The sequence below is a fragment of the Salvia hispanica genome, chromosome 5, assembly GCF_029641045.1.
Source record: "Salvia hispanica isolate PSC_SH4W2 chromosome 5, Shi_PSC_v1, whole genome shotgun sequence".
NCBI lineage: Eukaryota > Viridiplantae > Streptophyta > Magnoliopsida > Lamiales > Lamiaceae > Salvia > Salvia hispanica.
The window spans coordinates 41635190-41649187 of NC_142696.1; the positions used below are offsets into that span (position 1 = coordinate 41635190).

Genomic DNA, 13998 nt, shown 5'->3' on the forward strand with positions numbered 1-13998 from the left:
AACTACACCACCAGACGTGTTTAACGTAAATTGAGTCAGTTATGTGAGAGAAGAAAGAGAAATTATGAAGGAATACGAAATAAAAACAAACTAAAAAACCTTCTTCCATAATTGAAAACACCAAAACTTATGAAGAAAATCGATGGAAGATGCTCAAAATTATGGCAGAGGAATGGAATTTGAATTTTGTGATTTACAGCAATGTAAACCGTAAAGATGGAGGAGAGAAGAAGAAGAAGAAGAAGAATTAAATATGAAAAATAAATTAGAAAATATAACTACCAAACTTAATGGAGAGAATTAAGGAAATGAAATAACCGCTGCAAAAAATCACTCCCAACAATGCCCTTTTCCAATTAATTTAATAATATGAATAATGAAAACAAGCTTAATTTTTGGCCATCAGATCTTGAAAATGGAGGGACGAGATTGAGAAGGAAAAAGAAAAAAAAAATGAAAAAAAAGATATAAATACATCCCCTCAAATATATACACAAAGGTAAGCACCCCAAAGAGAATAGATTTTCTAAATGTCAGACACACATACATATATGCACGCAAACAATTTCGACAGTGCAATTTAGGTTAAAAAAAAAGCATTAGAAGCTACATGTTTCTCAAAACAAACCCAACTAAAGATATCTCGATGCAGCTGCCAAACACCATTGATCTTATATTACCTTTTAAAACCTACCCTTTCTACAACCTCCGAACAATACGCGCCTACATATAATTTCCAACTCTGCCAATTGCACTTCTTCACAATAAAGGCCTGAAATGCTGACTTGGATAATCTTTCAGTCTTGTTACTTGTAAAGGCCGATTAATATGGCTGGTGCAGCTTCATTCCCATTGCTCGGGCAACTTGTGCTCTTTTGCAATGATTGTGAAAGAACTATCTTCTCCTTCCATAGTAAACGCCGGCACCAGAATGGTAAATATGCTGCCGGTGGCGTGGCCCTCCAGACCTATGCTGTCCATCCCATGAATGGCCCCTGTTTGACACTCTACCTCCACTGTGAGATGAGTTTAGTGGCTGCATACCTCCGTTCAGTTCTTCCTCTTCTCTATCGTTGTATTCTAGGACAAGACGCTTTATGTCTTGTTTCTCTTCTAGCTCAGCTGCTTCCTTTTGCTTTGTGCTCTGCACGAGAGAGCAATCACGGGGGATATACATCTGCTTTGTCTGTTGCTTGTTACCTCGCTTCACAAGCACCTTCACCTGGACTTCCTTGCTTCCACCAATCCCATCATCTGTTATCTCATCACCACTTTCACCTTCAGTTCCTCTTCCATGGTGTTCTTTGACCGAGCCCTCGAACAAATTCATGGGAATCATCATATTTATTGTTGGTCGTGAGCGCAACTCTAACTTTCTTGAATCCAAACTTTCCTGCATCCATTCAACAATCTACTTTAGTTGCATTAATTTGAGATTTTAGTCACCGTTTGATTTTCTACGAAAATCGGAAAAGGTGCAAGTTCGAGAAAGACTTGTTTGTTTTCACAGTGCCACAAGTACCACCATGGACAAGGCAGGAATACCCATATGGGTTCTTGAGCATCCAACACAGGCTGACCCAAATGGAAAATAAATTAAAAAATCTTGCCTGCATTAGAGCTCTCAGTTCCCGGTCAAAATCAGCCACCTCCTGTGGGTCTACCTTGGCTACCTTCTGCCTTACACGGACCTTATCATCTTCATCTGAAGCAGGATCCCGTCCCTCATCATATTCATCTTCACTTTCACCAACCTCATCTTGATCAGTTTCTTCATCATCACGACCAATGTTCTCAGTGGTGCCACTTCCAGAGTCACTATCCGTCTCCCCAGCATCATCTTCGTGCACTTCACCATTTTCCTCAGTGCCATTACCAGTACTTTGTCCATTGACAGATAGAGTGCCAGAACTTGTCCTCCGTGGATTTTTTTCCGAGTCTGAGTACTTTTCATTATGAGCTTTCTCTGAAACTCTACGTTCAAGTTCTTCAAGATCAGATAGAGCAACATTAACCTCCTCAAATGATGAATAACGGATCATCTTTGGCCTCAATTCAACAAACAAATCCTGAAAAGTAATTGCATTTGTAAGATCAGCTGAAATAAGTTACAAGTAAAGTACCTCATGTTACAAGATAGAGCTGTAATGATGGGGAATATAATACTCCCTCATGTACTTTTCATTATGAGCTGTCAAATATGCATTCTATTTCTAGATGATACGAACATCTTTTATTAAATTAAGATGACTCAACTATAGCTATAACATATTATATGCAGCGCTGGTGAATGACACCACTTGAACAGTAATATAACCTAAATGATTGACAAGCAAGGAGATATTAGCTACATGGTTTCAAGAACCAAATGCTAACGGACCATTTCAACTTCCCATTTTTTATCCTATCCCAACACTCATGTAAGAAAATATAAAATTAATTGAGAAGACTAGGGACATTGACATTCTAGTTTCCAAGGCAGCATATAAAATAAGTGTTTTATATCGTGTCATATCATGAGATAGGTAGTAATTAGCAGCTTTTCATGTCAACGGGCCAACTTTTATTCTGCCACATAATCGTACTTGCTTCATAAGTCTGTCTCCAAGGACAACGCAAAAAATTCTCCAAGAAAACAATACACACAATGCACAAGTCTGTTATCAAAGAGCATCAACATAACATTCACCAATTTGTGTTCCTTGTACCAGAACTTAGATTCAAATGAAGATATACATTTCTACTTTTAACTGGTGCAACAACAAAAAATTTTCAAAACCCACTTTCATGAGTTAACTTTATTGCCTTCCAACTAACAAAGTGAAGGCTTAAACTTAACTCTTCGTGAAGTGTGTACATCAAATCTACATTATTCTTGGAGGAGAAAGAGAGACTTAAAGGATAATCTCAAAGTTTGAAATGATGTATCCTACAATTTGGTCAATCCTACCCAAATCTGAAGTTATAGGAAACTATTCCAGAAAATTTATTCATTATTAGGGTTTTGAATTTGGTTTAGCTTGATCCTATGTTCATTTATTTGACATCATGAAAAATGCAATTAAGGTAAGATAATGGTCCAGTCCAGACTTCACATAGAAATAACACAAGTTAGACACTGACCTGCAGATCAAATTCTACATCCAGGGGAAGGACACCTTTGCTCAGAATATACCTCTGGAAGTGTATCAAGAACCGATCAAGCTTCCTTTTTGATGAACCTCTATCAAAATAATGCCCACATGTCTCAAGAAGTACGATGACCATTCTCATACGAAAACAATCCTCCGGAGGATCCAATGTATCTTGCTAGTTTCATGAAATAAGGCAAACCAATCAATGTCTGCTTAAAAATTTGAAGTATTCTACCAATGTAGATACAATATGATGATTAAAGTATCAATAGCAGCAAGACAAATCCTATTCAACAACTCATGACCTAGCATGAAAAAAAATTCTTATCATGTAGAGAATTATAGCTCAGACATCACAGCGACAATATTTGTGCTCTCTACAGTGACACAATAGCCACTTTTCTGAATATATACTATACCAAAAAGCTAGGGACTAACTCAAGAGGCCAAGATGAGGCTTCAAATTGACAATGTCTTCCAGAAATTTGACGGACGACTAAGGGACTAAGATAGATGTTCACTGGATTGACTTCCGATGCTTCATGAAATCACAATTAATTGAATGACATTTTTCAATAAATGAAACACATACTATAATATAATACACCACTTAAAAGTGCAAAAAAGCCACTAAATTTGATATCTTTCAAAAATAAATTATTAACATTATAATTTTCTAAGAGTACATGACAGAATTTCTCAAAAAACGATCACCAGAAAATATATTCAAACAAAACTTATTTCAAAACCATCGAAGCATCTTCATTTATTAATCAAAACTCAAGTAAATCACAGGAATAGCTTACATCAAACTCGTTAGACCAAGATAAGGATGAAAAATCAGCCATACAAATTGTGACAAATTGAACATTATAAGTAATAAATGTGTGGTTTGACGTAACAACTCCATACCTCTGTCGTCCCATGTCCAAAAGAAAGAATTAGATAGAGCGTATCAAAAATGACAGATGAATCAACAAGTTCGTAGTTATACAGTTCCCCCAAGAAACGCATGTATGCAATCCGCTGTTGCTCCATTCCATATTCATTTAACTCTAAACCCACTCTAATTTCCTCCAAAACCTGAAGAGAGAGAATTTTATGTAGGATAATTTAGAGTAAGATTGTGAAAAATTTTAGAGCTAAAATTTATGAATATACATCCAAAATTTACAGATCAAAGCAACAGGGTGGATGGTACCTCAATATATGTGATTGATTTGTTAATAGTGGTAAATCTAAATATAAAGATACAAAAGCTGCCAGATATTTGGTTAGTTCAGACATCCGGGGACTAACCTCATCAACAACGGCAACTGCAAAGTCATCATGATAGCGACTCAGACCAGCAGTAAGCGATGCAATCAAATGAATCTGACCATATTTCCCTTTGTGAACCTTCAGAAAACACTTCAAAAGATACTCCTCACATTCATTCCAAGGCAGCTTGCGCAATTGTCTTAGAACATGCTCGATGGAGGACTTGTCAAGATCTGAGAAAAGTAGTTTCCTAATATACTGCAGAATAGATAGGGTTAGAATCATTTCAATATTAGCATATTATTACAGTTGATGGAGAGGAAAACTACCTGATGTAAAGGAGGACGGACTTTGGAGACTCGTGCAGATCTTTCTGGTGGTTTACACAAGTAATAAGCATTTTCCACCAAGGTGCTTTGACGGGGATCCAAATTCTTAACGTTTTTCAAGCGCATCAGTATCTCTAGCATGTTTGACATGCGAACAGTGGTCTCAGGGGACCGGTAGAGAAAGCGGCCACACGTCTCAAGTAGATTGCAAGCAACATCTATATTATGGTGTGTGAAATCATCTAAACAAGCCTGCAACAAGAGAAAACCGACTCTCATAAATGGAAAAACTGTCTCAACCTGACATAAGTGTTCAAATTATTGCAATGAAACAAGCAGAAAAATTCGTAGGATACGCCAAAAGCCAACAGTTTCAATGTTCCATGCACTGCATCGAGCAAATTTTAGGAACTAAAGGGTTTATTATGTCCCAAATAGTGGAAGGAGAAGACGGCACAGCCACCAACCAGAGAAAAACATAGCTTCTGAGACGAAAAAGTTCCTAATACACCAGTATAAGCTTACTAGAGGAAAGCAGAAAATTATTCCACGTGTACATTATATAAAAAACAATGTATTCTGTACCTTTAGACAGGTAAAAACTAAGCTGGCAGGAGCAATTTTAAACTTGCATAGTTCTCCAATAAATCGTATATTCCTGATTTTTGTTTCAATATTCATTTGATCCTGCAATACAACAAGAACAGGAGATAATGTGTAACCGGCAAGAATACAGTGTGGGTTCAAACTACAATACAAGTGAATCGGTTTAGATCACCTTCTTATTAATTAAAGTATTGAACTCTTCCTCCAACAACTGTAAGAGCATGGATGCTACATCTCTCATACACGTAGACAGTGTAGCAACCATCCGTGAGTAGTACGCCAACAGCTCAAGAGATGTTCTTGGCACATTGAACAATACCCTCACGAGCTTTTTCCTAGTGGACTTTGAGTTAAGATAGCAAAACTCAACCTTGAAAATAAGAACGAATTCTGGTTAGAGACCCATCCTGACATCTAGATATAGTAAAACTAACCAATAAAAACAAAACAGTGCTTGGGCGGGAACAGAAAATTTACTGTGAGCTGGTCAATTAGATCACGGCTAACACAGCTTGGAAGCCTATGCAGTAAAGCTTCAAGATTAGTTCCATCAAGACCTTTGGTTTTATCCTTTTCAATTTCTCCTCTTCCAGCATCCTTCTCCTTACCCTTCTCTTTGTCAGAGTCTTTGGCTTTCTCCTTGTCCTTTTCTTCTTTGTCATTATCTTTGCCCTCTTTATCCTCTTGTACAATTGTAGAATCAGCAGGGACCTCAGGATTTTCTTGGATAACCACTTGACCTTTATCTGACTCAGGAGTCGTATCCTTCAAAATCAATTACAATGTGAATGGACAACCATAAGTCCCGGTAACATTGTAGCATATTCTAAAGAATAACAAAGCATAGGCCTGAGAAACCCAAAATAGGTAAACCCTCTGAATCTTAAATAGGGCCCTAGAAATTATTGCATGAGAAAGGAAACACAACCTATGCAAACATGTCAAGGATAATACAACTAAGACCATAGTTCTGGTATGATTTTCACTAAAATTGTTTATAAGACATTCAATAACAAGATCAAGGATTGAACCTTGGAATAAAAAGGAGGAATTTATTGGACTACTAATATATGACCATGATGCATGCTTGTGGTACTCCATAGTAAATGCAACTAATATCGGAGAAAAGTAATTACAGCTGGCAGATCCTGGGACTTTGAAGATTGTTCATTCGACTTCGATTCAACCTCTCCAAGCAAAACCGCGGGAACAAATGCTCTAATCAGGAAAACCAGTCAACAATTTTAGCCCCATTATTTCATTTAAGGACAAACACAATAATCAATTCATAAATCAGCCACCTAAGATCTGGAAGGCACTCGTAGAAGGCTCTAGTATCATCATCATCCCACAGGGCTTCGAGAGTGGGAGAATCTTTGCTGGCAACAGGAGATGAAACATCCTCCCCTGATGTGACTCTGGTCGTATGACTATCCTCTGGCATCACAGGAGGTTGCATATCAAGTGCTTCTGCTAAACTACAAAAGAAAAGATTGTAACAGTTCACAACCATAGGCAAAAACACTGAAGAAGCACTGATATACGCGCCAAAAAAGAATGGCAGGGGAAAACAAATGAGAATCCCTAAAGAGTATAGATATTAATGTATTATACATATGCAAGTTTTAGCAGGAATAGTGACAATTAACTCACGATGAGACGCCACGACTTAGAAGGTCATACGATTTCCGCAGCTTTTCATATGATGTGGCATTTTCCTCACTCAATTCACCTTTGGCATTCAAAATCTTTGCATTTTCATGCTCCATTTGGCGAAGTGACTACCATTCAGGAATTAAATAGATCAGAAACTTAGGCACAAATAAAATCAAGAAACTAATAAATGCAACAGGAATCTAACACCAAAAACTGAACTTCAAAGTCCTTACAGCATGCTCAGATAGAAGAAGTTCCACAGCAGCATCATAGTAAGACTGGAAAGCCTTCCGGAAGATTTTTTTCTGATCTGCCGTAATATTAAGTCTCTTAAGAAACTGTAAGTCATGGACACCAGCAAAATAAAGTAAATATAACTAGTTATAAATCTTAGCACTCAATACCATGTACTTATATGCAGTCAAAAGCAAGAATATGCTCTCAGCCATAGTTAAAAGTAACAAAGCAACGATCCAGATCCATCATAGTTCACACAATTATTGAATGGCTACCTTGACAAGAGATCATTTGTCATGCATTTCGAATGTGGAACCATGAATAAAGTGCAATTCAGTAAAAGGCCCTACTATAGAGTTTTATGCATGGCCAATGTATGTATATATGATTCATCTGTATATATCATGAATGTACTTAACTGTACTGCATATTTGAGTCTCAGATTCAAGTTAATGAACAAATATCCTGGTGAAGTCTAATACTCATTTATAATTAGCTTAGTAAAGATAGTAGGACCTCAGCAGAGCAGAAGATGTTAGACCACAAAATGTAAAACTAAAACTTGAAGGAAACCAATAACAAATGTACCTCTTCAAGAATATCTTGATCTGTTAACGGAAATCCAAGAAGAAACCTTCCTTGTCGAGCAAAACTAGCAAGAAGGGACAAATTTGTCTGTGTTGCATCACGATCCTTCAAATGCTCTGGGCTAGTAAGATCCTTAATGATGTTCACAAATATACCAGTATCTTCTATAACCCCAACAAAGTAAAGCTCCAAGAGAAGCTTCAAGGTACTCCGCTTCTTCATGGCTCTTGAATTTTTGTCTGCATCGAGATCCTCCACAGATTTTCCCAGTACAAAAACTTTTAAGAGACCTTGAACAAGACTAGGGGCAAATTCTTTGTACCTCTGATGGAGCAAAGAACAAATCTGATGCAAGAATATTCTTGTTAGATCTATAGGTACCAGAGGGAAAAGAATGAAATAGACGTAAAGGATGAAAAGGGCTGCTGAAAGTCACACAGTGAAATCCCACAGATATTACGCAAGTGCTCTTTTTAACCATTAGAGTCCATTTGAAACGATTGTCAATAGTATTTTCTAAATCTTGGATAAAATTTAATCAAGTACAGTTCATTTAGGAATCCATGGTACAAGAAACTAAAAAGAAACATATTAACTACAAGCCTAAAACCACAACTATGGAATAGTTAGTCCTAAATAAACTATCATTCAAAATGTGTTCCATTATATAGTCCTTCATCAATCTAAGCACAATTAACAGCAAAGAGAAGAATAAAACCTAGATGAAGTAAAAAGTCAAGCCTTGAACCTGGTGCCTCATGTAAGGCACGTGCCTTAAAGCCAAGGCAGGCCATACTAAAGTTATGCACCTCCAAGGCTGTCAAAGCTTACGTCTTCATGTGCCTAACAACTATTCCCTGTTCTGTATGCAACTACCAACCTCCAGCATGTTTAATAGATTAATACTATAATCTCTCTCATAATGCACCAAAGTGGACCCCTAGAGTGGACTAGTCATAATTTAGGTTAAAATTGAAAATCCATCACAAAGCAGCCTAGACTGAGTACTGAGTGTCTACAAGTTTAGTAACTAGTTAAACTGTCTATAACAACCCACTGTGGTATCATTGTCATGGGTGAGACATATAGAACTCAAGACTCAAGAGCACGTGGCATAATCTTTTAGTAAATGAATTCAGGAGACATAATAAGAAGATTATTAACTTTACAACAGCAGAATGCAAGGCAAGACAGCTAAACAATAACTACCTGTACAGCAGATTGTATATCAGCTGCTTTAAGCTTAGCATCACAAATCGCAGCCACGGCTTCACTAACAAATTTGCTTAAATTTACACCACGCAATTCATCCATCAGACCTTCTCGCTGCTCCTCATTGATTTGCTTTAATTTTTTAATGACTGCTGTATTGCGCTTGATGCTAGAGTCAAGTGTCCTCAGAAAGCCTGTGTCTGAAACCGAAAAATAGCTATATCAGCAGTTAGGCTGTACGGAGATGTTGTCCAGAATCTGAATTATAAACAAAAAAAAAAGCATGTGGCCATACAGAAGTCATATAACTAATTTGTACATTACATCTTTAAATTTGATACATGTATGGAGAACAAAATCTTAGTATCTCAAGCATCAATCGTATTACTGGATGGAACATCAGCAGGATTGATTAGGCATATATAGTGGCACTTCACCAGAGCCCCAAGAAACCTTATTCACTTAATGTCATTCTAAAAAAATTGAACAGGCTAGCCTCCTCCTATCAGCAATCTCGTGGCATATTCAAGTATTCAACAGTGAATGGAATTATTTGGCATTTGAAAATCCTAGGAGAATACTCATTATGAGAAGTTAAGCTATAGAAGCTGTGAATTCAAGTCAATTTCTATCAGTGAGAGTACCAACCAGGCCTCTCGGGATTCAAATTACTTTGACGCAACGCCATTTTGGCTTCAATGGATTTCTTAAATTCCTCAAGCCGGGCAATGGCTTCCTGCAACAAATAACTCTATCAGTAAACCCTCAAAATTAAAACTATACCATCTAACAACAAGCAACAAAAAAATACTTAATCTTCACCTCCCATAATAAAAAATTAAGAGAAAAAAAGGAAAAAGGAAAACCTAAAGTAGCACTGTCATTGATAAAGTAAGCTCTCAATTTGGTACAGAAATCGGAGCGAGGGTTTATTTCAACAGAAAAGGGGACAGGAACATCTAGTACGAGTACGAGTAATTAAAAGAAATGGGGAATTGAAGGAAGAAGTGAAATGAAAAATTGTGACCTCGTCGTCGTGTCTTCGCTCGTCATCATGCTTCTCTTGTTGTTCTCCGTCACCGGGTTCCATGTTGTTAGAGAGATGGGGGCGGAGAGAGAAAGTGCGCGGGCGTGGAAGAGATCGACGTCGGGGTGGGGGATTGGGGATGGAAGTTTGTGTAATTTTGAGTTCTTTTAATAGGTGCTGTTTGGCAACGATCTAAATTGGATTTGACTAAGACGGTGTTTGGCAGCGATGCTAATGACAACAAAATATGGAAGACTAAAGTTGATACAAGCACAAGCTTTTATCCTGGTTGGACTTGACTATTTTTATATTATTTATCATTTAAATTTAATCTATTTTTATTAATTGATTCTTAAATTATTTTGCTGATTTTTCATAACAGAAAGAGTTTAAAATAGATTATAATAGAAAATACTGATTGTGAAGTCAGAATCGCAAGTTTAATTAATAGGCAGTTCGCCGAGTTCGCTCCAATAAACCTTGTAATATGCTACAATATGGTGACCGGATATAAAAGAGTTATGACGCTCCACTAGCTTTAAACACGACCAATCCTGTTGAAATTATCATGTTCCTAACATGCCAATCCGTAAGAATACAAAGTCAATAAAACTTGATCTAAACTCATTAATTTCGTATGTATTTGTGACGTGTTGAAAATTGTCAATTTTAGTTCTCTTATAGTTGTTTTCGTTTATTTGTTTTTAAGTAGCTAAGCTCGTGGACTTCTAGTATTTGAAATGAGTATACTTTGATGTTATTTTAATTGATTGTCCGAAATCTAGACCTTGTTTTATTTTAATAATTCCTATTCGCAGTGTTTAGCCAGTAATGGAATGAATTGTTGTACTTATTGTTACAAGACTTTAGATGAGACATGAGTAATAATACATGACTAATGACTATGAATAATTAAGGCATACGTCCAAATAACCAACGATGCAGAATTACTCCAGTGTGTAATCAACAATCTAAATGTTTTGAGAGAAGGTTTGTAGGAGCTTTTGTGATTATCCTAAAGTAACTTGAATCATAATTGGAAGCTGAATTTATGACTGAACTAACCGAAAAATCAATGAAACCAATACCCTTTAATTCTCTTCTTTCATTCTTTCAAACCAAGTTTCTATTTGCTATCTTTAGAGTTAAGAAGTTTAAAACCAGATTTGCATATTAGGATCTAAAGTCTCCCAGGGTCACCACATCTCCGCATCGCCAAACATGCTACAACCCACTGATTGTGGCATAATTATTTTAGTGCTTATTTAAAATATATAAACAGCACAAATAATTTATATTTCCTTCATTACTTATATGTTTATATTGATTTTTGTGAACCACAGTACACAAAATCGAAAAATTGCGCGTGTATCAAAACAGGAACTATACTTCTGAAAGTGGGGGTCGAAACCCCATCTGCAAAATACAAGCGTGAACCACGAGTTTATATATCTGTATCGGCAGGGAAATTTTTAGTGATCAAACTAGTTATGTTTACGATATTACAGATACACATATGATCCCAACAACAACGAGTTCCGAGCATACACAACTCAAACAGCCATAACAATCACATGAACAGAGGAAACAAGAGCCGTCATGAAAAAGTTTTGTATAGCAAAGCTACCGTTTTTTTATTTAATCCTTCTTCTCTCTCTTCTCCACTTCCTCCAAGCGTTCAATCTCCTTGTGATAACTGCAGATGCGGTAGATACACCTGCAATAGTATTGAGAAGCCTCCATGTGAGGATACAGAAGCAAAAACTCAATGAAATCAGATAATAACTTGGAAATGCAAAAAAAAGTTGTTTTACCAGTAAAGGAAGCATGCAGCTAAACACAAGATCACATTTCTCTGAGCCTTGAAGAACTGCATCTCATCGTTGACAACATAATCAATAAAGTGAATTGCAAAACAAAAATTTTATAATCCCAGCCTAAAACATTGCGAATGGATTCAAAATTTAAATGATTGTGCAACAGAACTCGCTGTGAAAGGCTCTCTATATATAGTCGATGCTATCATGACTTATTATCCCAGCATAAGTGAAGACCAATTTCTAGGGGAGCACACATTAAGCATATAGATTTACATTATACATTCTTTTAGGATAAACAATCAATAAAGCAGAACTGACAATAAACGGAGAAAGTGATTAACAAAACCAGTAAGACTAGGTTATCAAGAGCTACCAAAGAGATAGATAGGAATAAGAAACACAAAATAGGAGAAAGTTTAAATGAGATGCGTCGGCACCATGATGCTGGATTACATCTTGCTCCATCATTTTTAGGATCCATTAGTCTGAATGTAGATACAAAAGATACAGGCACATACAAAACAAATTCTAGCAGAGTTGAAAGCAAGTGAGCTGGAGACCAGTAAAGCTGCATATAGAGGATATTTCATTTAAATACTATAACAGCTGGTTCATAAAAATCTAAGTCTGAGATTGATGAAAAATATTCATTTCTACTAGGTGTGTGTGTATCAAAACATCTCAAAAAAATTTGAAGCATACAAAAGAATGTTTTGAAGCATAATAAAAAAAAAGATAATTAGGCATATGATTGATAGAGTGAATGGCATATAAAATTAAGCAAACAGCAAATGGTGATAAACATAATCACTCTTTAACATAACAACAGGAATTCCTCGTGCCCAGCAGCAACGAAAAAGCTGGCTCAACAACATATGACCTTCACCTCTAACCCAATATCGATACTATCCTACATGCACAAAAGAATCTAAATATTTAGGACACTCTGCTTTGTTATTATAGATTTAATTACTACTATCGGCTGCAAAATAAGACTTATTCAGCGAGCCCTGAGCAGCCATCCACCGCACAATATGTTCGTATTACCGAAGTGATTGCTACCATCACTATCAGCTTCATACGTCCATTAAGCTGTAAGAATCTCATGTTTCACTATTCACCCCTACCCCAGTGTCGCTCACAGCCACTTTGATCACTTAATGCGATCGATTGAATCAGGCATACGCTCAGAAATAGATTCTTGAACAAACAGATACTTCTTCAACTCAAGGTCCACACTCCACATGGTACAAAACTACAAACAAAAACAATGCTATAAGAACTAATCTAATATCCACTTTTGTTCACCACGTTATTTTATTAAGTAAAACAGTCTCAGTTTATGCAATTCAACTAATATACTACTATGTGTTACCTAGTGTAGTTTTTCAACTACGATGCTGCGGTACAAGCATAACGAGGGTTTGATTTCAGCTGGATCGACTCAAACGAAACATCACCAAGAACAATAAAAAAATTTTCATTATTACGTTCTTAAAATTGAAGCAAAGAAAAAGTATAACCCAATGTCTAAGTTCAGAATAAGAATATTTTATTTCCCCAAAACAAAGAAATTGTAATTACCGCTCTCTCATAACGACTCCTCTCAGCCGCAGTGCAGGTCTCGCCACTACATTTCAGGCGATGCTCACTCTTCCAGTATATATCTAAGATCAATTCAAACAGAAAGAAAATTAGAAAACAAAACAATAAACCCCTAAAAAAACTTACTATGTAAATTACAAAAAATAAAAACCCAAATATGACGGAAATCGGCAAACTCATCCCCAAAAGGCGAAGAAATTGAGTACCTAGGAGCTGAAAGGCGGAGAAGGGTACGATGAATAGCGATGGCTGCACAATACGCGATATGAGCGATGAAATTCGCGACTGTATCGCTTTGGGCGCCGGTAGCGTGAGGATAACCGCGATCGCTGCCTCAGCTGCCACGACGTAGGCCAGAATCATCCATTGCAGCGCCATTTTTCGCTTATAATTGTGTTGAACTCGTCTTCTTCTTTTCTCCCTTTACGTTTTTGAGCCTTGAAATTACCAGTGATCTTTGGTTTATTACGCCGACAAATGTTAATAGTAGCTGCCAAACTGTACCTACCATTCTACCGGTTTAT

The 13998-nt window shown here is 36.7% G+C and overlaps 2 protein-coding genes across 2 annotated transcripts; both read right to left on the reverse strand.

Moving 5' to 3' along the window:
- Window positions 1-454: 454 nt before the first annotated feature.
- LOC125188219 (regulator of nonsense transcripts UPF2) lies at window positions 455-10244 on the reverse strand. The gene is made up of 17 exons (XM_048084981.2): window positions 10050-10244; window positions 9671-9758; window positions 9020-9222; window positions 7811-8155; window positions 7219-7323; window positions 6983-7110; window positions 6631-6807; window positions 6466-6547; window positions 5807-6094; window positions 5502-5699; window positions 5309-5410; window positions 4724-4975; window positions 4434-4652; window positions 4047-4217; window positions 3124-3309; window positions 1611-2069; window positions 455-1393 (listed from the first exon to the last, which is right to left on the reverse strand). Exons 1-17 carry the CDS (start codon window positions 10110-10112, stop codon window positions 896-898), a joined length of 3564 nt encoding a protein of 1187 aa, XP_047940938.1. The 5' UTR covers window positions 10113-10244; the 3' UTR covers window positions 455-895.
- Window positions 10245-11477: 1233 nt separating this feature from the next.
- On the reverse strand, window positions 11478-13932 carry LOC125186276 (uncharacterized). The gene is made up of 4 exons (XM_048082631.2): window positions 13681-13932; window positions 13454-13536; window positions 11864-11919; window positions 11478-11766 (listed from the first exon to the last, which is right to left on the reverse strand). The coding sequence occupies exons 1-4, from the start codon at window positions 13850-13852 to the stop codon at window positions 11688-11690; spliced, it is 390 nt and encodes a 129-aa protein (XP_047938588.1). The 5' UTR covers window positions 13853-13932; the 3' UTR covers window positions 11478-11687.
- Between the last annotated feature and the right edge of the window lie 66 nt (window positions 13933-13998).

What these genes read in the sequence shown, in the direction of transcription:
- LOC125188219 (XM_048084981.2), bottom strand. Translation starts at nt 10,112, where the DNA reads ATGGAACCCGGTGACGGAGAACAACAAGAGAAGCATGATGACGAGCGA. An exon ending in ATACTTTAATTAATAAGAAG is followed by an intron (nt 5,411 to 5,501) that starts GTGATCTAAACC and finishes GTTGTATTGCAG; the next exon opens with GATCAAATGAATATTGAAAC. An exon ending in AACTGAGAGCTCTAATGCAG is followed by an intron (nt 1,394 to 1,610) that starts GCAAGATTTTTT and finishes GAATGGATGCAG; the next exon opens with GAAAGTTTGGATTCAAGAAA.
- LOC125186276 (XM_048082631.2), bottom strand. Translation starts at nt 13,852, where the DNA reads ATGGCGCTGCAATGGATGATTCTGGCCTACGTCGTGGCAGCTGAGGCA. An exon ending in CTCCGCCTTTCAGCTCCTAG is followed by an intron (nt 13,537 to 13,680) that starts GTACTCAATTTC and finishes AATTGATCTTAG; the next exon opens with ATATATACTGGAAGAGTGAG. An exon ending in GGAGTCGTTATGAGAGAGCG is followed by an intron (nt 11,920 to 13,453) that starts GTAATTACAATT and finishes GATGAGATGCAG; the next exon opens with TTCTTCAAGGCTCAGAGAAA.